Source organism: Neophocaena asiaeorientalis, unplaced genomic scaffold, assembly GCF_003031525.2.
Source record: "Neophocaena asiaeorientalis asiaeorientalis breed wild unplaced genomic scaffold, Neophocaena_asiaeorientalis_V1.1 scaffold497, whole genome shotgun sequence".
NCBI lineage: Eukaryota > Metazoa > Chordata > Mammalia > Artiodactyla > Phocoenidae > Neophocaena > Neophocaena asiaeorientalis.
In genome coordinates this window covers 1,460,056-1,486,785 of record NW_020174568.1, presented here as the reverse complement: position 1 = coordinate 1,486,785, position 26,730 = coordinate 1,460,056, and the positions used below count along the sequence as shown (strand labels likewise).

Here is a 26,730-nt window from a genome sequence, read left to right as displayed (position 1 = left end):
CGTGGACGCAAAACACAGAGCAATGAGTCCCTTCATGCCCAGCCACCTGCCGGTCTCAGGACGAGGCAGCCGTCAGGGCCGAGACGGAGGCCTCTCCCTCTCCAGGGAGCGTGGGGAGAGCATCCCTCTGGACCAGGGGACAGGCGGTGAGGAAGCCTGAGCCTCTCTGCGAGGTGCCTGGGCCCCGAGAGCACGGGGTGGTGAGGGGTGGATGTGCCTCTGGGGTCCCAGGCAGACAGCCTGAGCCATCTGGATTGGGTACCGTCCCCAAGGGAGAGGAGAGGCTGCCGGCTAGGTCGAGGGGCACACTCTAATCAAAGGCTGGCTTTACAGTGAAACGTTTGAAAATAGCCACAGACCGTGGCAAAGCCAAGAGGGAGAACAAGTCATTTCGAGAGCAAGGCCAATAAAGGGAGTGGCCCCTGCCGGAGACCCAGCCCCCACTCCAGCACAGCCCAGGCAGCGGGGAGGCCCGACCACCCGACACGTCTCATTGGCTTTGAATGTGAAAAAGGTGAAACAGCTCATCAACAACTTTTTTATGCAGATTATGTGTCGAAATGACAATGTTTCTGGATACTGGGTCTAATAGATTATACCGTTAAAATGAATTTCATGTTTCATCTTATTTTTAAATTGTTTTAACTTTCAAAAATGTGACTTATTGGAAGATTATAAGTTAAATATGTGGCTTGAATTATGGTTTCATCGGACAGCACAGACTTAGAAATCTGGACTCTCATGGTGGCTTGGTGGCTCACCTGATGTCTAGCTGGTGGCAACTGAGGCAAGCTCCCGGGACTCCGATTTCTTTCTGAAATCAGCCCAACTTCCTTCACTGTTAAAGAAGAGCTGAAATGCCATCCACACCCACTAGGAGAGGCTGGCCTCCTCCTCTGGCTGCTGCCGCGAGGCAGAGCGGGTTGTGCACTGCATGAGGACAGCACACCGAGGGAGAAGGCCCTGCTCACGTAGCACGTGAGTAGATCCGTGGATTTGTTCTTAGAGATCTTGGCACTTGGCAGAAGGTGTCTAATCCCAGCAAAGTGAGTAGTTTACAATGACTTTGCAACAGGAGGAACGAAGCATCTTGAGGGGCCACTTTTTCTCATGTGTGAGAAAACTAGCTGGGCTCCGGTCATCCCTCCCCGAACCTGCGGCCACTGGAGTGCCACCGCTTTGCTGGCTTGGCCTCCCTCTGTGTCACGCGCCTGGTGCCCGCACGCGAGCCTTAATTTACAAAACGGGATTGGCGTCTGGTGCCCAAGAGGGTCAACAACCAGCTGGGCCTGGGCCGCCCAGGGTGGGCCACTTACCCTTTCGCTTCTCCTCTCGTCGGGTCTACCTCCTGCACTGGTGGGGCTGGGTGCCGACCGGCCGCCGGCAGGGCCCGCTCCGGCCTCCCCGTGGAGGTGGACGGCGCTGACGTTAGGAGGAGTGACGGCCGAGGCTGCCGACGAGAGCGGGATGGCTGGCCGGGGGCTGTGCTGCGGGGACCCGATGGCGGGCAGGCTCTGGGCGCGCAGAGGCGACACTGCGGCGGTGGGCCGGCCCTGCACCTGGGCCGGGTGGGCAGCTGGGAGAGAGGAGCAGAGAGAGCAGGGGGAGGTGAGGCTGTCAGGCAGGGCAAGGAGGCCTCTGGGCAGCCGGCGGCCCCCGCCCCACCAGGAGCCGGGAGGCGGCCTCTGAGGCTGCCGCAGACGAGGCCCTTCCCAGTTTCTCCGGTCTTTGAACTGGTGTTCTATGCTGTAAGGAACCAGTACGCTCAGGAGGGTTTCAGAACCACCCTGTTCGGCCCTTCGTAGACCTGAAGCCCGTGCAGGAGCCCGGAAGAGGCCCAGGGAGGCCCTGGGCTGCCGGGCTCCGCTGCGCGTGAGAGGACCTCTGTGGACAGCGCCGCCCCGGTCAGCCTCCACCCGCAAGTGGAGCGGCCCAGCCCTCGGCCACCACGCCCGCTGCTCCAGCTGGGAGAGTGGGGGCGGTTGTGTGAGGATCCACGGACCGATGGCTCACCGTCTGCCTCCCCACTCCAGCGTAAGCTCCACGGGTGGGACTTTCGTGACTAATTCACTAACGTGTTCCAAACAACTGGAACAGTGCCTGGCATGTAGTACATGCTTAATAAAATTCGTTCGGAATGAACGAGTCTTTGAGAAAGGAGAACCCTGGCTAAAACATCTCTACAGATTTCCCAGAACTGAACGGCTGGAGAAGAAAACAATACTCCATGAGAGAGAGGCATGGCTCACAGCACAGACTGGTGGCAGGGTCGGAATCCACGGCCCTTCGGTACAATTCACACTCAACCTCACCCGCCCAGCAGGACCCAGACACACGCGGCCGACCCGTCGCCCTGCTGGGCCTGCTGGTCAGCGACGTCAAAGCAGGCATGGGCTGCTTGAGGACGAGCGTGGACACACCGTTACTCCCAGTCTCTGCCCCTCCTCTCCTCTCTATCCCATTGTTTCAGTAGCTCTGGAGCCCCCAGATCCCGCTACCCCGCACGGGTCCACTCTGCCTCCCAGGACCAAGGTCCAGTGGTGCTTTAAAGAGAGCAGGTGAATGAGTAAGTGACCTACCTTATCATCCACTCTGTCCTTGCCTTACTCTCAGGCTATCACTTCCCACTTCCTGGATGGAATGAACGCTGGAGACTCCCCCAGCGTCAGGGCAACCTCTGTCCAGACCCAGCCCCTCAGCCTCCAGGGTGCAGGGTCCCACGGGGCGACCCTTCACCCTCACTGACACCTCCCGCACCCCATCTCTCCTGTCCTCGACTCCGCCCCTCCTATAACTGACCCCCTCCTGTCTACCGGCACCTCCTTTCCTGCTGCCTTGACCCCTAGGTGCTCGGAACAGTGTCCACGTGGCCCTTCCTTCCTTTTCACTCGACTCTCTGACGGGCCTGTGTTTGGTGTCTGCTTGTCCTCTGAGGCTTCACAGTTACGGCGAGTTCAGGTTTGCATTTGTGGCTGTGATTCCGACTCACACGAGGGCCCATCTTCCGTCTGGGGGACCCCGCCGTGATCATCCTCGAGGATTCTCTCTCCCGGCCTCTGCTCTCTGCTTCTGAAAGTCGTGTTAGAAGTCATCTGGAGCTCGGCGTCCACCCCGTGTATACTTTCTTCTTGCTTCGCCTCTGCTCCATCTCTGGACTAGCTCCTCTGTGGGGCTTCTGGTGTGGACAAGTCCATCTCAGCTGTGTCCAGTCCAGAGCGTGTGTCACCCACAGAGGTTTCGTATTTAAATATATGTTTCCTTTCCAAAGTTTCAAGTTGCTTCTGTCCTATCCAGTGGTTTCTGATTCACATCCATCTACCTGCTGTTTTAATTTTCTTCTTCGTAATACTATTTTTTCTTCCTTTTGGTGGGATGGACATTATTCCTTCCTTTTCCTTTTGGAGGAGCGGAAATGTGCCGATTTCAAAGCCTTCTTCGGTTCTCCTGCCCGTTCTTCAGGCTGCTGGCCTCTCTGACGCAGGACTTTCCCACGAACTGAGTGCAGGCTTGCCCTGAGCATGAGTGTCTCGCTGCCCTGTTTCCTCTCTTTTATCCCCTCCTGCAGTTTTGTTGCTGCTTCTGCCTGGCTTCTGGGACCTCCCCTCAGAACCAGGTGTAATCGGGTGGCTTGAGTCTGGTCCTGCAGGAAAGGTGCAGATCTAGGCCTCAGGCCAGAGCCAGACTCCAACTCCAGGTGGGGCTCCATTCCGTCCCTCATCCCAGGCAGGGGCTCAGTACTGACCACTCCCAGGAGGGGGCTCAGCCCTTAGACCAGTGCACCTGGCCTGGATCCCTGACGCCCTCCAGGGGCTGCCTGTCCGTGTTCTCCTGCAGGAGGGGAAAGCCGGCCACCACCACCTGCTTCATCCCGGAACCCAGGAGGCCAGCGTATCAACTCTTGTGTTCCATTCGTTTACATCCAGAGTATCAAGAACCAACCAACCTCTCTGTGTTCAGAGCAGAGGGGGGTGGGATTTCCACATGAATCACTCTCCCAGGCTTCCAGGAGTCCTCCACTCACTTCTGTCTCCTGAAATACGGTTTCTCACCCCATCGTTCCATCAAATGTATCTGGACAAGATCAATTATGACTCCCCTGTCACCAAACTTAATGGACACTTTTCTGTTTTCAGAAAAAGTATCTATCAATCCAGCCATTTGTCTTCACACCAATATCACACTGATTACTGTGGCTTTTTAATATGTCTTGAAATCAGTGTTAAGCTTTCCAACTTTTTCTTTTCAAGGTTGTTTTGACTATTCTAGGTCCTCTGCATGCCTGTATGAATCTGGGAACCAGATTGTCAATTTCTACCAGAAAGTTGGGTGAGATCTTGATTGGTATTCCATGGAAGCTGTAGGTCAGTTTTTGGCGAATAAACACCTTAACAATACCGTTTTCTCACTCCTGAATAAAGTATACCTCTCTACTTATTGAAGACTTCTTTCTTTCTTTACTTTGCAATATTTTGGAGTGTTCATTGTGCTGGTCTTACTCATCTTTTGTCAGATTTATTCCTAAGTAATTTATATTTTTGATGCTATTAAAATTGGTATCATTTTTTAAATGTCAATTTCCAATTATTCATTGCTGGTGTAGAGAAACAAAACTGACTTTTGTATATTGATCTTGTATCCTGTAACCTTGCTGAAACTAATTCACTGTCTCTAAAAGAGTCTTTGTCTGCGTCTGAGTGTGTGTGACTGTGGATTCCTTAAGGTTCTCTATGTACAAGGTCACGTCATCTCAGACACAGATGGTCTTCCTCTTTCCTCTCCCATCTCCAGACCTCTTCCTCTGCCTTGACTAACTACTCTGGCTAGAACTTAACAGCACAATGTTGAATAGAACTGGTAAGAATGGACATCCCTAACTGGACCCTGATCCTGGGGAAAGCTTTCAGTTTTGGGGTTTTTCTTAATCAATTTTATTTATTTTTGGCTGTGTTTGGACTTCGTTGCTGCACCCGGGCTTCCTCTAGTTGCGGCGAGCTGTGGCTTCTCTTGTTGCAGAGCACAGGCTCTAGGTGCGCGGGCTTCAGTAGTTGTGGCGCATGGGCTTAGATGCTCTGCGGTGGCATGTGGGATCTTCCCAGACCTGGCCTCAAACCGGTGTCCCCTGCATTGGCAGGGGGATTCTTAATCTCTGTGCCACCAGGGAAGTCCCAGCTTTTAGTTTCTCACCATTAAGTCTGAGGTTAGCTGTGGGTTTTCACAGATACCTTTTAGCAGGCTGAGCAGCTCACTTCTCTTTTCTCATTTTCTGAGAGTTTTAATGTGCAGACGTGGACAGCGCAGCAAAAAAACGAGTCATTTGACGCACGTCTTTGTTCTGAATCCTACTCTAATTTATGTTGGATTTTGTCAAAATTTTTTTCCACATCTACTGAAATGATCACGTTATGTTCACTTTTGAGTTTGTTAATACATTGAATTGTATTGACTGTCAAACATTAATCAAAGCTTAAGTTCCTGGGATAAACTCTACTTGATCAGGATGTATTATCCTTTTTACTTATCGCTGTATTTGACTTGCTAAAATTTTGCTGAGAATTTTTACACCTATGTTTTGAGTGATATTGGTCTGTAGTTTTACTTTTTAATGTCTTTGCCTGGTTTTGTTATGAGGGTAATGCTGGCTTCACAGAAAGAGTCAGGAAGCGTTCTCTCTTCAATTTTCTGGAAGAGTTTCCGTAGAATTGTTATAATTTCTTCCTTAACCAACAGGTATAACTCATCAATACAGCCACTTAGGCCTGCGGTTTTCTTTGTGAAAGGTTTTAAACTAATTCAATTTCTTTAATAAACAGAGGTCTATCCAGGTTTTTTAGTTCACCTTAAGTTATCAATTTGTGTCTTTTAAGAAATATATCCATTTTGTCTAATTTGTTAAGTTTATTGGCATAGAGTTTTTTAAAATAATAATCCCTTATCATTCTGTAGAATCTGCAGTGATGTCAGTTTTATTATCCGTGGTACTGATAATTTGTGTACCTCTCTTTATTCGTTATCCAGCTGTCTAGAGGTTTATCAGTTCTGAATCAGTTTGGATCCTGACTCCGTCCGTCACCTGTTAGTCAGGCAGCCTCAGGCAAGTCACTTCATGCTTCTGAACCTCATTTTCTCTTTTGTAAAACAAAGAAAATAGAATCTGCCCTGATGGGTTGTTTTTAGTATTTAAGATTGTAGTCTACATGCAACGCACACATCTCACTTAGGGGCAACAGCTCAGTGTTCACTATTTCGGTGCTCATGGAAACCTTACAGAACACCATAAAACCATAGGGACTGCGAGTAATGGGATCAACTGTGTGGCCTTCTAATTTTAACTGATTTTATATTTAAAGTATTAAAATCTGTTTTCTGTTCACAGCATACGGTTGGGTCTTGTCTTTTTTTTTCGTAACAAGCTCTGAATTCTCCTTGAGGCTATTCAGATGATTTGTATTTAATGGGATTATTTACATGATCAGGTATAAACCTACATTTTACTACAGGTTTTCTATCTGACCCATGTACTTTGTTCCCGTTCCCCTCTTTTTACACCTTCTTTTGGATTAATGGAAGTTTCTGTGATTCTGTTTTATCGCCTCTGTTAGCCTGTTTGCTGACACTCTGCTTTGACGTTTAGTGGTTGCCTGCGTCTCTAGTTTATGGTCACCTACCTACACGTCCTCACGCAGCACACGAATAGACAAGACTCCCGACAATGTGCATGGTGCTTCTTGGGCCTCCCCTCCCACCCTCTGTGCAACTGCTACCACATACTTTACTTTTATATACATTTTTAATCCCAAACTGCACTATTTCTATTTTTGTTTAAACAGCCAGTTTTATTTTAAAGATTTTTAAATAGTAAGGAAAAAATCTGATGCATTTATCCACGTAGTTACCGTTTCTACTGCTCCTCATTCCTTTGTACAGACCCGTTGCCAACTGGTGTCACTTCCCTTCTTCCTAAAGAACGCTGTTCAACATTTTTCATAGTGTGGGTCCATTGGTGATGAAATCTTTTAGCTTTACTGTGTCTGAATGATTCTTTATTTTGCTTTCATTTATGAGAGATTTTGTTTGCTTTTTGGCTGCACTGGGTCTTCGTTACAGCACGCAGGCTTCTCTAGTTGTGGCACACAGGCTTAGCTGCCCCTCGGCATGTGGGACCTTAGTTCCCCAACCAGGGATCGAACTCCTGTCCCCTGTATTGGAAGGCAGATTCTTAACCACTGGACCACCAGGGAAGTCCCGCTTTCATTTATGAAAGATACTTTTACTGCGTATAGGATCCTAACTTGACAGATTCATTTCTTTCATGATTTATTTAGTTTCCTACTGTCTTCTCACCTGCAGAATTCCTGACAAGAAATCTACCTTCATCCTTATTTTTTCCTACTTCACATGTATTTTTTCTCTTGCTACCTTTAAGGTTTTCTTCATCACAGATTGTGAACGATTTGATGATCATTTGCCTTGGTGTAGTTTTCTCCACGTTCCTTGTGCTTGGGATTCGCCAGCTGTCACTGATCTGTGAGTTTATAGTTTTCATCAAATTCAGAACAACTTTGGTCATTATTTCTTCAAATAATTTTTCTGTCCCACCCTTTTCTCCTTTAGTTTGGGGACTCCAGTTAGAAATATATTTGGCCACTTGAAGTTGCCCCATTGCTCACTGATGCTCTTTTAATTTAAAACAATTCTCTTTTATCTCTGTTTCATTTTTCATGGTTTCTATCACTATATCATCAAGTTCACTAATATTTTCTTAGCAACGTCTAACCTATCGTTAATGCCATCCAGGGTATTCTTGATCTCACACGTGTAGTTATTTCTTAAAGTTTTGTTTTGGTCTTTAAAGTATCTTCCATGTTTCTGCTTACCTTTCTGAGTGTACTGAATGCAATTATAACATCTGTGTTAATATCTTTGTCCGCTAATTCAAACATCTGTGTCAGTTCTGAGTCAGCTTTCATTGACTGGTTGGTTGACCTCGTTGCGGTGGGGCATGTTTTCCTGCTCCTCCCCACGCCCAGTGCTTCTTTACTGCCATCTGACACAGGTGGGACGAGAGCGATGCTGCCACTACCAGGCGAGGCCCCTCTGCACGGACGGCCCGGTGCCCTGGGAGCCGGCTGGCGGGAACAGGCACCTTCCAGCTGCGTATCTGCAGACACTGAGAGTGAGGACCCTTCCTGTCACCATGCTCCTGGCTCCGTGCATTCCTCACACACACCTGCCTATTAGTTCTCAGCGTCCTGGTCCAGGGATGCTCTGTACCCGCTGGGCTTTTCTCTTTGTGCAGATCCCTCCCCACGGGGGCTCGGTCATCCAGACCCTCGTCTCTGCACCACCCCTCCAGGGCACCTGCTGGGCTCACCTTCGCTACCCTCACCATGCCAATGCCCGGCCTTCTCTCCAGGCAGTGAGCTGGGATCCTCCTGTTTGTTCTCATCTATCATGAATCACTGTCCTTAGTTTTCTAGTATCTAGTGTCTCACAAACCACTGTTTTATATATTTGTCTGTTTTTTCAGTTGTTTCTGATGGGAAGGTAAATCCTGACCTCGTTACTTTATCTTAGCTGTGAGCAGAAATCTAGCTTTATCCTTTGGATACAAAAATCTGATTACATCTATTATTTAAAACCCTTCAGGAGCCCTGCTGCCCTCAGGATAAAAGCTGAGGTTCCCTGACACAGGGGAAGAGAGCCATCCAGCTCTGCTCCCTCCTGCACTGGGCCGCTCAGGTCCTCAGGCCCCGGCCCTTGGCTGGCTCCAGCCCCTCCCGCACTCCACCACTCACCCCTGCACGCTCAGCTCCACCGCTTTAAGACCTAAAGTAAACTTTGCCTCTGCAGAGAACCGCCACCGACACGCAGCTTCTCCTGCCTACCTCCGTCTCAGTCACATCAAATTAGGTCAAGTCACCCCACGTAGAAACCACGGTCTCTCTCCTCTCCCTGCTCTGCCCGCTCATCCCTCTGCTGGACTCCCTTTCTGCTTTGTCGGCCCACATACTTCCTTCTCAGTCCTTTAAAGCAAGGCAGCATCACCTCTGGAAGACGGTTCACAGGCCCCTCTGCAGCTGCTCCCACTTCCTCCCTGGTCTGAGTGAGGTACCCTCCCACTCCGTGCATCTTAGTACCTGCCAGGCCTCCACCCCAGTGCTTTTCAAATTCCACTGAAAGTGTGTGTTTCCTCGTCCTCCTCTCTGAGTGGGGGCAGAAACGGGTTTCTGGTTCTTCTCTGTATGTCTGGACCCCGGCAGAAGCCCCGGGTGCCCAGCTCTCCTCCAGTGCTTTTTGCTGATGAGTGAATGGCCGTACAGGGCTCTTGCCCCCCGGTGCCATGGCCAGTGCAATCGGGCCTTTGTTCAACTGCCTGACTTTGGCTCAGGCTGAGAACACTGACGAGGGCCGCTCAGGTGCCTGGGCTGGGGTTTGCGGAAACGGGCAATCACTGCAGTGCTGTGCTGTCAGCAGTGTGCTCTGCCCTCTAGATGCAGAGTGAAGTGCAAAGTGCCGTGGGAACTCCATGGCATTTAATTACTGAAATGATGGGGGGAGCCTCCCGTAGCCTGGCTGTGGCAACACAAGCATGGGGACAAGCCCTGGGCTGGAACGCGCTGGGGAAGCCGTTAAACCATCCTGCACCTCGCTCTTCCCACACGTAAAATTAAACAGATGGAAGAGCACGCCCGTCACCCGTGGTGGTTACCATGGTGATCGAGGACAGACACGCAGTGTTGTTCTGCCCTGGCCGTGCCAATTTCTTTTATTCTGCTCTCGTTCCGTTCCATAAATGAGACGGGCAGGTCACGTTCTGCTTTGAATTGAGGAGGGTGCTATAACGGCGGGGCACGGAAAGGCCACTGCAGGGCACCTGGTGCAGAGCCAGGGCAGCCATGCTGGAGGCACGCCCCAACCGCTCGGGGTCACCAGGCACAGGGAAATGCGTGAGGCGGGCTGGGTGAGTGGATGAGAGGTTCACAGGCAGAAGGGACCTGGCTTGGGACGCGGGCTGCCCAGAACCTGCTCGGGTGCTCCCAGGGCCTAGGAGACCAGCATCTCGGTGCACGTCTCACCAGCCATGGAGCAGCAGTCAGGGAGTTCCCGGGCTCACCTGATCATCAGGCGCTCAGTGGCTGCATCACAGCCAGAGGCTAAAATAAACACCATCAGCTGCTCTAAGCCAGGGCCAGCTGGAAGGTAGTGGCTGGGGCAAGAGGTCTGGCACAGATAATACTCCTGCAGAGACTCCTTTAGGACACAGACAGCTGGCTCTTCCCCAGGGCCCCGGAGGCCAGCTGCAAGAACAGACCTTACTTTTCATTAATTTAAGCAAAACCCACATATGAAGGACTATAGGCATTTACAGGGTCCCTGGGATGGCAGAGTCAGTCTTGGAGGCTCTACACCAGGGAAGTGCCAAGCCCACCCATGAGGTTTCCTTGTTACAGATCCCACTGCTGCTGTTTGGGAACACCACCCAGCACGAGGCTGAACACCAGGCACCAGAAGTAGGCCCTGCACCTACGGATGACCGGGCACTGGGCACAGGAAGTCCACCCTGTACCCATGGATGACCAGGTACTGGGCACAGGAAGTCCACCCTGTACCCATGGATGACCAGGTACTGGGCACAGGAAGTCCACCCTGTACCCACGGATGACCGGGCACTGGGCACAGGAAGTCCACCCTGCACCCATGGACGACCGGGCACTGGGCACAGGAAGTCTACCCTGTACCTATGGATGACCAGGTACTGGGCACAGGAAGTCCACCCTGTACCCACTATGACCAGGCACTGGGCACAGGAAGTCCACCCTGGTCCCCTGAAAAGCTGGGTGTTTCACCACCACCTTCACCCCCAAAAGGGACCCAGGGGCCCCTCAAGTTTTGTCCTCTGAAAGGAAGCCACATTCAGGATGTCTGCCCAGAGTCCAGGCCGGTTCCAGCACCTCACCCGCCAGGCGTGGACGAGCAGCACCGCCCCCACCGTGGCGAGGGGGGATTCACAGACGGACGGGAGCCCCACATCTGGAGGCCGGTCCAGGTCAGCCAGGGCCACAGTGGACCAGCGCCCACGACACCCCTCAGAGCCACAGGCCAACCTTCCCCCCTAAGCCAGACCCCTCTGGGCGCCTCTAGGTCAGGGGACGGCACCGGCAAACTGCACTAGCAGCCCTGCCCCTCCCAGCTCTTCCACACGGCCCCTGTGCCCCCTAATAGCTCATTATTTTGTCCCAGTTCTGCAACCCCAGCCCTGGGGCCAGACCACTGTCACCTTTCACCTGGACAGCAGCACCTTGCCAGTCCCCAAGCCAACTCTTCCTCCCCACTGTGCCCGGGACGTCTGGTAAAGCGTCACCTCTTGTTCAGGAGCCCTGGGGGTTCCCGCGGCCTGGACCAGAGCTCGGCCCTGACCGCTGGTAATGAATCTCATTCGCCTTGCTGACTCCGTGCCCTGCGCGCTCCAGGGCTGTCCTCTGACAGGACGGTACCGGCGGCTGCCCTGAGCACGCACCACGCCCACACCATCCCGGTAGGAGGGGCCCCAGCGCAGGACCCCCGCTGCCCCCCGGCCCTTCAACCCGCCCTGCTCGCTGCCCTCACTGCACCGCTCCAGCTGGAGGACAGGGACGCGCTTCTCGCACTTCTGTGCCTTTGTTCCCTCCCCCCTGCCTGGGTGCTACAGGCAGCTCCGCCTGGGACCGACCCCTCACCAGCCTCGTCACAGCGCCCGCCCCCCGCCACCGCCCCGCCGCCCTAAGGGCCAGTCCCGGGGCTGAGAGCAGGGCCGGCTCTGAAACGCTGGGCTTCCTGCCAGCGCTCAGCAATGCGTCCCGACAATGGGGGGCGGGGGGCGCCCGGACACCCGCCCCCCTCGTGTCCCTTGGCCGCGACTGGGAGGGACTGTGGCCCCACTGTGCTGAGTGTCGTCTGGGCTTCTCACACCGAGGAGATGCTTTCTGGAGACTCCTAGCGGGCCGTCTCTGGCTGGCCAGAGTCTAGAAAACAGTGTACTTTACTGCTCTAAAGAATTTACATTTATTATCCTTTAAGCCTTACTTTGAGAAGAAGAGAGATGACTTCTAAGAATGAGGCTGGGGTGGGAAAAGGAATTCTGTGCCATCGAAGTGAAATTCAGCAGTACATTCTCCTGTCCTGGGTCCCTTGTCACTACACGGTGACAATGTTGCTGGTTCTACGTGTCGGAAGGTTACTGGCCTGGCTCCCAGGAGCAGCATGTGAGCCACGCTTAGCAGCTCCTCTTAGCTCACTGCCAAGCTTCCAAGCAAGACGCACCAACCCCTCTTCATGCCTGCACCATCCACCCCACACTTTCCGTCATCTCCCGCTACACTGGGAGCCACCTGGGTTCTCCTGAATTCTGGTCAGTCTGCCTATTGGTGAAGCCGCATGAAGGTGAAGAGTCGATGGCCATCACTCCCTCCAGCCTCAAAGCATTTCAGGAAGGGACCCTGTGGATCTGTCTCATTACCAGCTCTGTCCTGGGGCTGCTGCCTAATCGGGAGACCCCCTTAGCACCTGGCATTTGGACGTAAGTGACCCACAGCGGCTGACGAGGGTGCCCAGAGGCGCCAAGGTAACCTCACTGGTCCACGCAGTCCTCTGGCTACATGAAGTGTATAAACACCTGTGAATTCTCTACTCCATTCCAGCGGCCAGAACAGGCTAACATGATTAAGTCAACACATCCTCCAAGATTAGCAGAAGTTCATGATTACGACGGGCCCTTCCATGGACTGCTCGAGACCTGGGCCAAAAGGATGTTCATGACTTCTGACCCTGAGACCACCCTCCTCAAATTTTCCAGCAGAATGAGGCCCGTGGGAGCCTGCTACATACCGGGGGGGCCGGCGCTCCGGGCTTGGCTGGCCGCCGGCTGAACTGAGTGCCGCAGACAACTGCTCAGTGCGGGCGAGACTGCCGGGTGCTGGGCCGGAGCCTGGGCCATGGTGAGGGGGAGGGCCGGCCTCAGGGCCGTGGCCGGGCTACTCAGACTCCCACCGCCTGGGTGAAGCGTTGTGGCCATCCCCTTGGCCAGCGGAGACCCTCCGACAGCGTTATTCCGGGGTGGCCCAGCCCCACCTACAGGAACCCTGAGGAAGTAAACAGAATGAAGTCAGGGGAGGGCACAGATGCAACCACGCCACACAGGCCACGTGGTCCGGGGACAAATCCTGAAGCACCACCAGGAGAACGCCTGCAGGCATGCGATGCCCAGAGCTCAGGCTGGCAGCAGAGCCCCCTGTACAATGGCACGGTCTCTCGATGCGAATATCTGAGAAACAGCAAGAGAACCCTAAGAAACAGAAATGATGCTAATCAGATATTTTGTTCCAGAGCCACTGCCTTGATTTAGTCTAACAAACAGCTGAGTGTCCCCAACACGTGCAGAAGGAATGGGCTTGGACGCATCTGGCAGGCAGCAGGCAGCAGGAAGCAGGACCCGTCTCCCTCCGGACACAGCTTCCTGGCTCTGGGGCCTCCAGGAAAGGGTGCAGACAAGCCCTGCGCTCCTGACGGACGCCGGGGAACTTGCGGTTTCACCCATACTTTCCAGATGAAGCCGGTGTCGACAGCCCAGGAACACAAAGGAGCACAGGACCCCGAGACGGGCTCTGATGGTCTGTTCTGCACGTGCCGGCGCTGAGCCGTGCACCAGCTCTGAGCATGTGGGTCTGGGCTGGGAAGCTCCTGGGGTCCGGTTTCAGGGATCAAATGCCTTCCATTTGTCTAAAAGCCGGGAAAACGTCCCTTCTGTCCCCTCAGGATCTCAGTCGTGAAACCCCGGAGCCACACGTGGGGGAGGGCAGGCACTGCCGCCGGGGTCCGGGGCCATGTGGGAGGGTCCCGGGGAAGCAGAGCCTCTGCGGAGCAGCTGTGGGGAGAAGGGCCTCCTCGTCCAGGGCCATGGGGCCACGGGGCTCACAAATGGTGGGCCTTTCCAGGAGGGACCGTGGGTGGCGTGGCTCCCCTCCCCGCTGCTTCAAAGGTGCGAGCCGGTCCGTCGTCAGTGCAGGTTTGGGCATTGTTCAGTTGTCTTCCTGGAAGTCTTGTTCCAAAGAGAGCAGAGGCCCGGGGGCAAGCCTCCAGTGGACCTGCGTGTCCTGGGCTGTGAACTAGGGCTGGGTAATCCAGGGTTCCACCCTGCAGTGGACGCTCCCCTCCATGGAAACATCTGACAACCCTGGGTCATCTCTAGCGAATTTTTTAACTTGCTTTTCCGAGGTTATAAAAACTACCAGTAAATTTGTAAAACACAGGAAATCACAAAGAAGAAAAGAAATTAATCACACATAATGCTCTGCTCAATAATAATGGTTAACTTCTGGGAATATGTAATCTTGCCTTCACGTGTGTGAATGGCTTGTGCTTCTCGCACACACACCCGCTGTACTCACGTGCACACACGCACATGCATTCACACATGCCCACGTGCCCACAAGGTCCCGCCCTGGGATGCCCGCCCCCGTGTGCAGCTGCCACGCGCGGCTCTGCCCCTCAGACCTCACCTGGAGACGGGCGTCACGTAGTTCCCCGGGAACACGCCCGAGAGCCCCGTCCGCAGCGCTGTGCCCTTGAACCAGCCATCCCGACACTTCTCCAGCACGCGGTACGTGTCGCCCTTGCGCAGCTCCAGCTCGTCGCTCTTCTGGGGCTTGTAGGCATAGAGCGCCAGGTACCTGCGGCAGGAGAGGCAGGCCGGTGAGGGGGCGCAGCTGGGATCAGCTACCAGGAGCGGCGGGCAGGGAAGGGACCGAGCTCCCCCGGTGACCCAGCAGCCACGGCCCCCACGCCCTGCGCTGAGCCGGCCGGCGGAGCGCACGGCGGCCACACGACTCGCCCGAGGCCCTGGAGGACCTGCCAGACGAGATGGTGGCGCCAGCTCTCTGGGCCCCTGCTTCATTCTCTTCTCTCTGCTTCATGCCTGACACTCTGGGCAAGAGAAAGCCTTCGGGAAAACGGGGCTGAGCTACGCAGCCCCGGGCTGGGTTTTCCTTGTTTCATCTCACCTGCTGCTTACTCATCCATCTAAGCTGGAAGAGACTCAGGGGCCCTTTTAAAGAAAAGGCAGCCCAGTTAGGGACTCCTCAGATCTGTGGCTAATTGAAATCCTGCTTTTCTTTGAAGCCTCTTGGAACAATTTAGTGGTGTGAACCCTGGCCTAGGGCTTAGAAGCTGCGCCCTCAGGCACCAGCTGTAAGTGCTCTGCTACCTTGGGGCTTTGTGGACCCGGTGAGTTTGACCTAACGAGAGACTGGTTTCAGGCAAATACACTGCTCACGCGATCTGGGCAGGAAAAGTGGCGCGGCTTTCACTCCAACAGGGAACCAGATGCATTAAAAGACATTTGTTTTGGCCGCACCGCGCAACATGTGGGATCGTAGGTCCCCGACTAGAGATCGAACCCGCGCCCCCTGCAATAGAAGCACGGGGTCTTGACCACTGGACCGACAGGGAAGTCCCAAGCTGCATTTTTAAGAAGTGTGATCTCCTGGACAGCCTACCAGGATGTGTCTGGTGGGCACACTGCCCCTCCCGGGCTGGCTCCTGAAGACAGGAGCTCACCGACCCCCAGAGCACCCTCCTGACCCTGGAGGCCCTTCTTAGAAGGTGAGGCAGAGATGGGACACAACTCACTGGGGTCAGACGAGGAGAAGGGAGGCCCCCTGGCTCAGAGGGGCCTTGGGAGGAAGAGGCTAGAACAGGCGGAGAGCCCCGCAGAGCACAGACGTCCCGGCTGTAAAATTCAGTAAAATGAGATAAACTAAACAAAACCCACGCCACTTGGATGCCCCTGCCCTGCCAGGCGAAGGCCTGGCCTCACACTACCCTGCCCCCCTGGAGTGAGAGGATGGACTGGGTCTTAGAGACAAATCTGACAAGAGGAAGGACTCGGGCCCTCGGGGAGGGTGAACGAGCCCCCATCGGGAGGACCTCCTTGTCTGGGGTGAAGATTCACGCCAGCCACATGACACCAGGCGATCAACAAAGAGCTGGGTGTCATCCTTCTACTTGCACGTGTGTGCTGCTCGGGGGCCTCTTGGAGGGCGAAGAGGAATCTCTATAAACCAACGTCCCGTGAAAACTGCGTTCACACCCAGACTGCCTCACTGGGGGGCAGGATGGGGGAGAGGATGGGGGGATGGCCGCTGGGCTGGTCCTGGGGGGCTACAAGCCAATAAGGATGAGGCCTGCTCTCAAGGAAACAGAGTGAAACACAGGTCTCACTCGTCTGCCACATTCTGCCCCTCGGTGGTGTGAGAACAGTCTTTCTGATTCTGCTGCTGGTGACCCACAGTGGCCAGGGGAACGCCAAGCTGGGGGACATGTGGGCAAGCGTCATGACTTGGGCAACCTCCCTCGAACCCCTGGTCTGTGGGCTGAAGTCCTGCTGACTGAGGGCCCTCTTCCCAGGCTCCTGTCCCACGGGACTGCAGGGTGGGCAACCTCGGGGAGGGTGTGTGTGGAGAGTGCAGGTTCCCTTCTCCCGTGAGGAGTCCTGGCAGCTTGTCCTTCTGGGGCAGATCTTTTGTCCTCAGCTGGGATCCTGGCAGGTGGCCACCTGCTGCCCTGTGGCTGTGTCCATCTGCTGCTGAGGGAACCCAGGGATCCACCCAGAAGAGGGTACGTGTGCCTGTCCAGCTGAGGGGACCCAGCAAACTGAGGTGCTCCCGAACACACACGCACACTCCTGCCTCAGGACCTTTGCACCTGCCCCCTCCACCTGGGGGCCCCTCTCCCCTCTCATCTGCCCTCCCCCACAGCGTGCTCCCCATGGGGTAGAGGCTTTCATGTCCTGTTCGTCCTCCACTCCAGGGTCTAGAACAGTGTCTGCACCAGGCAGGTGTGCAATCAACATTTATGGAAAGAATAAAATAGGGACTCTGGTTTTGAGACTAAGATCAAGACTGTTGAAGAAAAAGGGGTGTGTGCGGTCGTGTGTCCATGTGCATGTAACGTATCCGCATGTGCATGTATGCGCATGTGTTTATGTGTATGTGTGCACGTGTTTGTGTGTGTGTGTATGTACTTGTGTGTGTGTGTGCACTGGGAACGGTTTCATCCAGCCCTGAGTTCTGCTGGACAAGCAGGGCTATGAGGATAAGTGGGGGAAGCGGGCTCTGAGTTTCCTCATTTGGGGTCCAAGCACACTGCTGGGACCAGAAGGAGGAGGGGTGCCCTGGGAGGTGCTCCCAGGAGGACAGAAGGAAAGGCAGAGGAGCTGCTCTCCAGAAAGGAAAGGGAAGAAGCGAACAGAAGCAGAGGATGGATGACACAGGTGTGGGTCCACAGGGAGCTAGGTCCAGAGGGAGGTGGGGGGCTGGAGGGACGAGGGGCCCACATGGGAGCTGAAAGGGCGTCTCTTAACAAGGATACCCACCGGTGTGCAGCCCCGGGGGGGGGTCAGGGACCCTCCACCAGGGCCTGGCAGGTGGCCTTTTTCTTTGCCCCCACCCACCCTTCCAGCCCCTGGGACTGGGTGACTTCAGGGGCCACCTGCCATGGAGCTGTGGACACGGAGGCTCCTGCAGGAGGGGGCGCCGTCCCTGCCGGGAGAGGACAGACCCCGGGTGGCGAGCGTGAGGCTCGGGGGTCTCAGCTGCCCAGGGCGGGCCCCCCACCCCCGGCGCAGCATCCGCCAGCACCCACCTCTACGGCGGAGTCAACTCAGGTTTTCAAAGCAAGTGAGTGTCAGAGACCTCGGCAAAGAGCCGACGAGCCGTGTGTGTGTCTGTGATCTGGGGAGCGGCCGTGAGATGACAGAGCAACGTTTCCGGGGACGAGGTGATGGTCTCTCTCAGCATTCTGGGACCCCGAGCCATTAGGGAACAAGGTCTGTGTTGACTTCTCAGCATCTTCCCATCACACAAGAATGAGCATTCTTCAGACCGTGGGCCTCGAGTCACCTGGATTCAGCCTTTAAATCAGAAGAGGCTTCTTTCAAAATCCCACTGGTACTTCAGAGAAACACACCACGGGTCCTGACGAAGTCATAACGGCAGAAAACGGGCAACTGAGGCGAACCTGGCGGAAACCACCAGCCGACTCGCCCGGCCTGGACCAACTGTGGGCCCCGCCGCGGCCGGAGCGCCAGCCTCCAGGACCACAGGCTCTGCTGAGCCACGTCCTGAGCGAGTCTGCAGGCAGACTGGATCTATTCTGCGTCCCGCCTCCTCACGTGGGACGCCCAGAGTCTAACAGGGGGAAGCGAGGTTTCCTTCCCAGTTTCAGCTATTTATTTCTTGGATGCATACTGGTCCTGGTGCCCCTAATACATACTGGTTCTGGTGCCCCTCGGGCACTAACCACGCGGGGGAGAGGGGCTTACTTCCCAGGATGCCTTCAGCCCCGGGGGAACGAGGCGCCCTCCTCCTCCAAGTCATCAGAGTCAGAACTCTGCCCTACCTTGTTGACGGGGAGCTGTTGACGGGCAGCTGCGCCCATGGGGCAGCGTGCAGAGTCCCACCCCACCTCGGGTGCCATGGGCCGAGGCAGGACGAGGGTGCAGCGCGGGAAGCTGGCATTAGTCATGGTCTCGCCCAAGCCCCACGTGAGCTCTGAGGCTGGGCCACCCACCCATTTCACAGCTGAGCACACTGAGGCTCAAAAAAGATGGAGAACCTGTGTTTACAAAGCAGCGGGCTGGAGGCAGGTGGTTCCGTGGCCGCAGGGACCCGGCGGGGGTGGGGGCACTGCGGGAGGCTGGGGAGAGGCCCGGGCGGGAGAGGCCAGGGAGCGGGGGCTCCATGTGAGGGGCCTGTGCTGAGTGGCACCGGGGCACTAATGCCCTTGCTGTCTTCATCTTTATTTTAAATTTGTTCTCTGAGGAGTAGTCCCTCCTCTGGTCTCAGTATTTCAAGTTCAGCCTCTCGGTGTGCATGGCTGGGGGGCAGAATGTAAACAAATCTGACTTCACCTGGAACACCTCTGCCCCCCACCTCCCCACGGGCGTTCTCCTGCACTAGGGGCCTGAACACCTGCGTGCAGCTTGCGCTGGGGTGGCGCTGGCCATCTGCTTCCCCTGTTGTGACTCAAGAAAACGCCCCGGAGGGACCAGCCGGCTCACAGCCCGACGCCTGCAGCTCTGCGGTCCCTGCCGTGCGCCGGGTCACTCCGTCCAGGTCCGAGTGCGGCCACAGGGCAGGGTGCATCCTTTGCACCCCTCCCCACCCCACGCCTTCAGCCGCACCCCCAGCACGGCGTGCTGCCATCCTGGGGAAGCTGGAGGATGATCCTTGATCCTCACGGAACCTGGGGCCCCAGCCGGGCCTGGGTGAAATGCGGGAACCAGGCAGCAGCCGCATGGTTCCCAGAGCCCCACCCTCCCTTTCCACTCCTTCCAAAGGCCTTGAGCTCAGCACAGGCCTCCACGGGGGACGCAGGGGGTCCCGCGTCACGTGCAGAGCAGGCCCAGGATTCGCCTCTGTGCGTTCACACACAAGGTTGGTACTGATTTCAGGCAGGAGTGGGAGCGTCTGGATCCCAGCGCCTCTTCCCCACAGCCCGGTGGCCGGCAGGGGGCTCTCGGGCCCGTCGAAGAGGCGACCCTTCCTCCAGGCAGACGCAGCCCTGTGTGAGGCGGGGGGAGTGTCAGACCCCTTCCCGGCACCCTCGGCCGGCAGTGGAGGCCGTGGCCGCCGAGCCTGGCACCGTGGGAAGAGCTGCCAGCTCACCATATCACTTGCTCTTTCCTACGTAAGATCCTCACTTGCTGTTAATTGTCTACAGACTCTAATCAAGCAGCGATGAAAGAGCTTTAACGCCGTCATTAACTTCACACCCTTCCACCTCCATATGAGGCCTGCTCGTCTCTTCTGGAGTAAGGAAGCTTCTTTTCCATTCCTCCTGGGAAGAGTCTGCCCCTGCTCTTCTGGCTGCCAGGGCCGCATGGGCTCAGGTCAGCGTGACACGTGCCGCTCGCTGGCTCTCAATCAGCAGGATCAGCTGAGGAGAGGGTTCAGCACAGGAAGTTCCCGAGCTCGCCTCTTCGCACGGACACAGCAAGTCCACAGCCACATGTGGGACCACCTCCTCGGAAAGGGACCTGAACACTGGCTGAACAGAGCCTCCACCACGAAGGGTAGAAGGACAGCGTGGAGACGGGCAGGGGAAGCAGAGAGACGGACTTCCCCAGGAAACCCCTCCCCAGCTACCGCAATCCAGTCAGGAGGGACCACAGGGGACGGGTCTCTTCCCTGAGGAGTGAGGGATTCAAGCTCCACACGCAGCCCCCAACCCTAGATCCCGCTCAGAGAGACCAGCCCCCAAAACACCCGGCTTTGAAAACCAACAGAGAATACCCAGGAGGACTACAGAAGCACAGGGAGTGGAAAACCCGCTCTCAGTGGAGTTGAACGTGCAGACTCACTCGACCTAAAAACCAGTGCAAGAATACCAGACTGAACAGCTCACAGCCCACTTACTGACGCTGAAGCAGCTGCCAGACAGGCGGGAACCAAGTGGGCTGATCCCTGGGGACTGAGTCTCTGGCGGGAGCCGTATCCGCGATCTCAGGCTACCTTGCTAATGCCGGCTGGTGGGCGCAATTTTGGAATGCTCCACCTAACCTGTTAGTGTCAGTGGGCGTGCCCTGATGAAGCGCCGCCCACCCTGCACTTTGGCTAGGCCTCACGGCCAGCTGAGCAATAGCCCTGCCCACCAGTTCCCAGCAGGTGCTGCGGCTGGGCCCACGGACGTTCAGAGGCCAGCCCCACCCACCAGCATGCCTCAGCAGTAGCTGCAGCGCCCCCACAACGGGAGGCTGCACACAGCCCACACAGGGGACCCTCGAGTGCCTGACTCTGGTGGCCAGGCAGGATCGCACCTCTGGGCCCACACGACATCTTCTAATAAGGCCACCCCTTCAAGACTGGGAGCTGAAGGAGCTGATTTACCTAATACATAGAAGCAAACACAGAGAGAGTCAGGCAAAACGAGGAGGCAGAAGAATATGTTCCAATTGAAAAAACAAGATGAAACCTCAGAAAAAGAACTAAACAAAATGGAGATAAGCAATCTACCTGATAAAGGGTTAAAAGTAATGGTCAAAACGACGCTCACCAAACTCAGGAGAATGGACTTAATGGACACATACAGAACATTCCATCCAAAAGCAGCAGAAAACACGCTCTTCTCAAGCATACATGGAACATTCTCCAGGATTAATCACACCAGTTTACAAAACAGGTCTCAATAAATTTAAGAAGGTAGAAATCATATCATGCATCTTCTCTGACCACAATTGTGTGAAACCAGAAATCAATCAAAAGAAAAATTGGGGAAAACCACAAAAACATGGAAATTAAACAACATGAATGCACCATTGACAAAATCAAAGGAGAAATTTAAAAATACATAGAAACAAATGAAAACAGAACCACAATGATCCAAAATCTATGGATCACTGCAAAAGCAGTTCTAAGAGGGGAAATTTATAGTGATATGAGCCTACCTCAGGAAGCAAGAAAAATCTCAAATAAATAATCCAGCCTTATACTTAAAGGAACGAGAAAAAAGAAGAAAAAACAAAGTCCAATGTTAGTAGAAGAAAGGAAATAATAAACATCAGAGCAGAAATAGATGAAATAGAGACTAAAAAAAAACAATAGAAATGATCAATGAAACTAAGAGCTGGTTCTCTGAAAAGATAAACAAAATTCTCAAACTTTTAACTAGGCTTATCAAGAAAAAAAGAGAACTGGCCCAAACCAATAAAATCAGAAATGAAAAAAGAAGTTACAACTGACACCAAAGAAATAGAAAGGATCATACGAGACGGCTGAGAAAATTATACACCAACAACAACCTGGAAGAAATGGAAAAATTTCTAAAAACGTGTCATCTTCCAAGACTGAATCATGAAGAAATAGAAAATCTGAATAGACCAATTACTAGTAAGGAGAATAAATTAGTGATCAAAATTCTCCCAAGAAACGAAAGTCCAGGACCAGAGGGCTTCACTGATGAATTCCATAAAATATTCAAAGAAGATTTAATACCTATCCTTTTCAAACTCTTCCAAAAAATTAAAGAGGAGGGTAAACAAACTCATTTTACAAGGTCAACGTTACTCTGATAACGAATCCAGATAAGGACACCACAAAAATAGAAAATTACAGGCCAATATCCTTGACAAACATAGATGCAAAAATCTTCAACAAAATATTAGCAAATCGAATTCAAAAATATTGATACATTAAAAGGATCATACACTGTGACCAAGCGGATTTACTCCAGGGATGCAAGGATGGTTTAACATCTGCAAATCAACCAATGTGATACACCATATTAAAAAACTGAAGAGTAAAAACCATATGATCATCTCAATAGATACTGAAAAAACGTTTGGCAAAATTCAACATCTCCTTATGATAAAAAACTATCAACAAAGTGGATACAGAGGGAACATATCTCGACATAATAAGAGCCATATGTGATAAGCCCACGTCTAACATCATTCTCCACAGTGAAAAGCTGAAAGCAATTCCTCCAAGATCAGGAACAAGACAAGGATGTCCACTCTTGCCACTTTTATTCAACATAATACTGGAAGACACAGAGAACGGACGTGTGGACACAGGGAGGGGTGGTGGGATGAACTGGGAGATTGGGACTGACACATGTGCACTGCCATGTGTAAAACAGAGAGCTGGTGGGAACATGCTGTATAGCGCAGGGAGCTCAGCTTGGTGCTCTGTGGTGACCTAGATGGGTGGGATGGCGGGGGCGGGGTGGTGGCGGCAGGGAGGTCTAAGAAGGAGAGGATATATGTATACATAAAGCTGAAATCACTTCATTGTATAGCAGAAACTAACACAACATTGTAAAGCAACTATACCCCAATTCTAAAAAATAAAATAATACTGGAAGTCCTAGTCACAGCAATCAGACAAGAAAAAGAAAAAGAATCCACACTGGGAAGACAGAAGTAAAACTGCCACTGTTTGCAGATGACATGATATTATACATAGAAAATCCCGAAGAAACCACCAAAAAACTGCTAGAACTCATCAGTGAATTTTATAAAGTTGCAGCATATGAATATATACAGAAATCTAGCAACAAACTATCCAAAAGAAAAATGAAGAAAACAATCCCATTTACAACTGCATCAAAAAGAATAAAGTATCTAGGAATAAATTTAACCAAGGAGGTGAAAACAGTGAAACCTATAAGATATTGATGAAAGAAACTGAAGAAAACACAAAAAATGGAAAGATATTTTGTGCTCATGAATTAGAAGAATTAGTATTGTTAAAATGGCCATATTCTCCAAGGCAATCTACAGAGTCAATGCAATCCCTAACAAAATTTCAATGGCATTTTGCATAGAACTAGAACAAATAATTCTAAAATGTGCACGGAATCACAAAGGGCATCGAATAGCCAAAGCAATCCTGGGAAAGAAGAACAAAGCTGGAGGTCTGGTGTCTCTGATTTCAAACCATATGGCCACAGAACGCACGCGTTAACTTGCCGTAGTCCAGTACGCTCGTGCTGGCCACGGTCCATGTATGACCACCATGACCAGCAGACACAATCCTGCCAAAAGGCTTGTCACCCTTTGAAAGATGTATCTGACTCCCTTCTGTTACCCAAATGAAAATCTCCACCCAAACAGGGACGGCCATGCTCTGGGGGTGAGGCAGAGGGAGTTGGCAGGGAGCTGGGGACCACACTGACCCCCTCATGCCCCAGGGCAGAGCAGTGGCAGGGGGAGAAAGAAGTCCCTCCAAACTCTGCGCCAAACTTAAAATCCCTCCGTGATGTGGAAGGTCTGTATGTGGCTGAGGCCTCCAGGATGTGCTGATGACTCTCAGGGAGTGATACTCCTGGAACTGGGTCTCCAAGGCAGAGTGGCCTCCTTGGGTGGCTGACCTGGTGTACAAGAGCAGGGGCTCTGGGCTGCTGCCAGGACCCTCGGCGCCCAGGAGGGGAGGACCCGGCTCTCTCTGAACAAGTAAGAGTTACTAAGAGCCTGCGTTCCGGGCACCTTGCTGGGGACGCCAAGATGAAACACCCGGGCCTCGTGCTTCATGAGCTCTCCTGTCCCGCCTTGCACTTGGGGTACTACAGTAAGGCCTCACCGTCTCCCATGGACCAGGCCTGCTTCCTCAAGTAGAGTCCTGCACCCAGTTCTCATGAGCAAGACCCCTGCCCATCCCTCCCCGGGTGCCCCGGCCCCAGGTCTGAGTGAAGGCTGTTGGAACTCATCCAGAGAGCTAGTTGGAAGACGGTGCCTCTGTCCAGTGTTGGCAAGGCCTGAATTTCTGCCTAAAGACATGGAGACACCACTTACTAACCTGCGTCCCCTCAGGAAGCTATGCAAGACAGGTAGGTCCCAGTGTCCTTGGCTTAGTTGGTTCCGGCAATCACCCAGCCACAGCAGGGTGTTCAGGGACTCCTGTCTGCCACCAGATAGAGGTAAGCGTCTGGCCTGGGCTCGAAGAAGGTGAACCTGTACCAGCGATGTAACCGCCTTCTAGGAATCCTTCTGAAGACTGGCAAACTGCATTTTCAAAAGGCATCGTTCGCTTGAAATCCATTTTGTTCTGCCACTACACAGGTTCTAAGTGTCCCTCTGGCCACACTGGACCTCGGGAACTTCCTACCTTGCCACGTTGTTTCCAAATTCATACTCTCCACCTTAAACGGTCATTCAAGTAACTGAACTCATTGCCACATGACAGAGCAGCCAGCAATATGATTCTTCGGAACACTCTTTAAATGGCGATTTTAAACGGCACGTCTTTTAGGAGTTGTCATTTAACAAGAGCAGATTCTCTAAACAGACAAGCATCTCACTTCCCAGCAACGGTTCATCTGGCTCGATTTGGGGATGACATGCAGCTGCTGTGCACTGGATGGCAGTGGGCACAGAGCTGCATCTGGGCAGTTGGTGACGTCGGCTGCTCTGGCCACCCTCTGCCCCGCGGGGTCCACCTCCTCGGGGGCCTCTGGGGCCCTTTCTTGGGTGGCCAGTGGAAGTGTCATCAAATATCTGGACCCCCCGCCCCCCGCTTGTACCTGATGCCGGGGGGGCAGTGATGTTGAACCCACCAGCCTGCTGGCCAGGCGGCCCCGCCAGCCGTCCTGTGAGCTGCACAGAACCAAGCAGGTGACACGCTAGAAAACCCCACATGGACACGCTAGCTGGGGGGGGTGGGCACTGAAGGCTGGGACCCCAAAAACATAAACGGCAGCTCACACGTTGAGGGGCAGCTGGACTTTGGGAGCCATGCCCTGCTGTTCAGCCACTGGGGTGCATCCGGCCGAGGCGTCCTGGAAACAGACAAGAGGAGACAGTGAGTGGACACAGGCTCCAGGGGCAGGGAGCAGTCGCGGTGGAGTCTGGGCATCTGGCCCACTCGGCTGCCTGACTCTGTGGCCTCCACGGGCCCCGGTCCCGCTGCCTGGGTTTAGTAACCGTCCTTCAGTCCAGAGGGGGCCTGGCAGCCAGCGACCCCCGTCCCCCCCGCAGCAGCTCAGGAAACCGCTAAGCCCGCGTCTGGCTCGGACAGCGTGGTGCTGTGTCCATCACGGAAAGAGGCAGTGGGGTGGCCGGCCTTCATTCTCAGGACTCGGATTCATTCCTCCTGTGTTTGGCCGAGAAAATCCAGACAAAACCTTTCATGCTCCAACATGTCAGCTTATTTAGAAACCGTGTCCCCCAAAGCTAAAGAAAATCGGTCCTTTGGCAGTGGACGGGGGGCAGCTAGAGGGTGCCAGGATGTAAAGCACTGCCTCTCCTGCCTGACCCGAGGTGCGCAAAGCTTCAAGGGTCTATTCTGCGAGGCAACGGAGGAATGGCCCCCTTGCAGGAGGTTCCTGCCAAGTGTCAGGTGCACGGCGAGCTGGGTGAGGGCCAAGCAGAGGGCTCTGGGCTGCAAGATGATGCTGGGCTATCCTTAAGGAACCCCGTAGACCCAGCCTGCCAGGCGCATCGTCCCCCGAGTCCCCTCACCACACACTGGCTCGTGCCACCCCTGCCCTCCCCAGGTGGCATCCCATCTTTCTGCTCAGGGTACTGGGTGGCCTGGCGAGTTGAACTCTGATCCCCAAAGATGTGCACGAGTCATGGCCCTCGTGCCCGTGAAGGTGACCTTATTTGGAATTGGGGTCTTTGCAGGGGTAACATGAGGCAAGGATCCTGAGATGAGATTATCCCACGAGACAGAAAAGAACAGAGACACCAGAGGTGAGAAGGTGGCGAGCAGACACGAGGGCGATGCGTCTGCAAGCCAAGGAGGTGGGGTGCTGGCGGCCAGCAGATGCTGGAGGGGCCTGGGTGGGGTCTTCATCAGCCCCATAAGCAGCCAGTCCACCGACAGCTTGAGTTTGGACCTCTGGCCTCCAGAGCGCTGAGCAGGCACTGCCTGCTGCTCTGAGCCACCTGGTTTGTTACAGCAGCTCCAGGAAACTACCCAGATGGGGACACCCAGGGGTATCTCAAAGCTGAGGGAGCTGGGGTGTCCTCCCCTCCTGGAGGCCTCCCACAAGGGCAGGACAGGGACCCTGGAGGAACAGGGACCCAGATGAAGAGGGAGCCAGGCAGCCTTGGGCAAAGCCCTCAGGAGCTGCTGGTGCCTTGGCCCCGGGCAGGTGAGGAAGGTGACCTGTCACCACGTGTGTGTTCTCAGGGCACAAAGAGCACTGAAGCACAAATCACAGAGAAGCACCTGGAACAGGCCTGGGGCGGCAGGA

At 54.0% G+C, this 26,730-nt stretch overlaps 1 protein-coding gene across 1 annotated transcript in view; it reads right to left on the bottom strand.

The window, feature by feature from the left end:
- The window catches only part of SH3RF3 (SH3 domain containing ring finger 3), a 201,272-nt gene that overhangs the window by 30,778 nt on the left and 143,764 nt on the right, over window positions 1-26,730 (bottom strand). The window contains exons 7-10 of the mRNA XM_024757983.1: window positions 25,235-25,308; window positions 14,535-14,705; window positions 12,865-13,118; window positions 1,317-1,576 (exon numbers count right to left, since the gene is read on the bottom strand). Coding sequence (XP_024613751.1) covers window positions 1,317-1,576; window positions 12,865-13,118; window positions 14,535-14,705; window positions 25,235-25,308 — 759 coding nt within the window. The remainder of the gene's footprint in view (window positions 1-1,316; window positions 1,577-12,864; window positions 13,119-14,534; window positions 14,706-25,234; window positions 25,309-26,730) is intronic.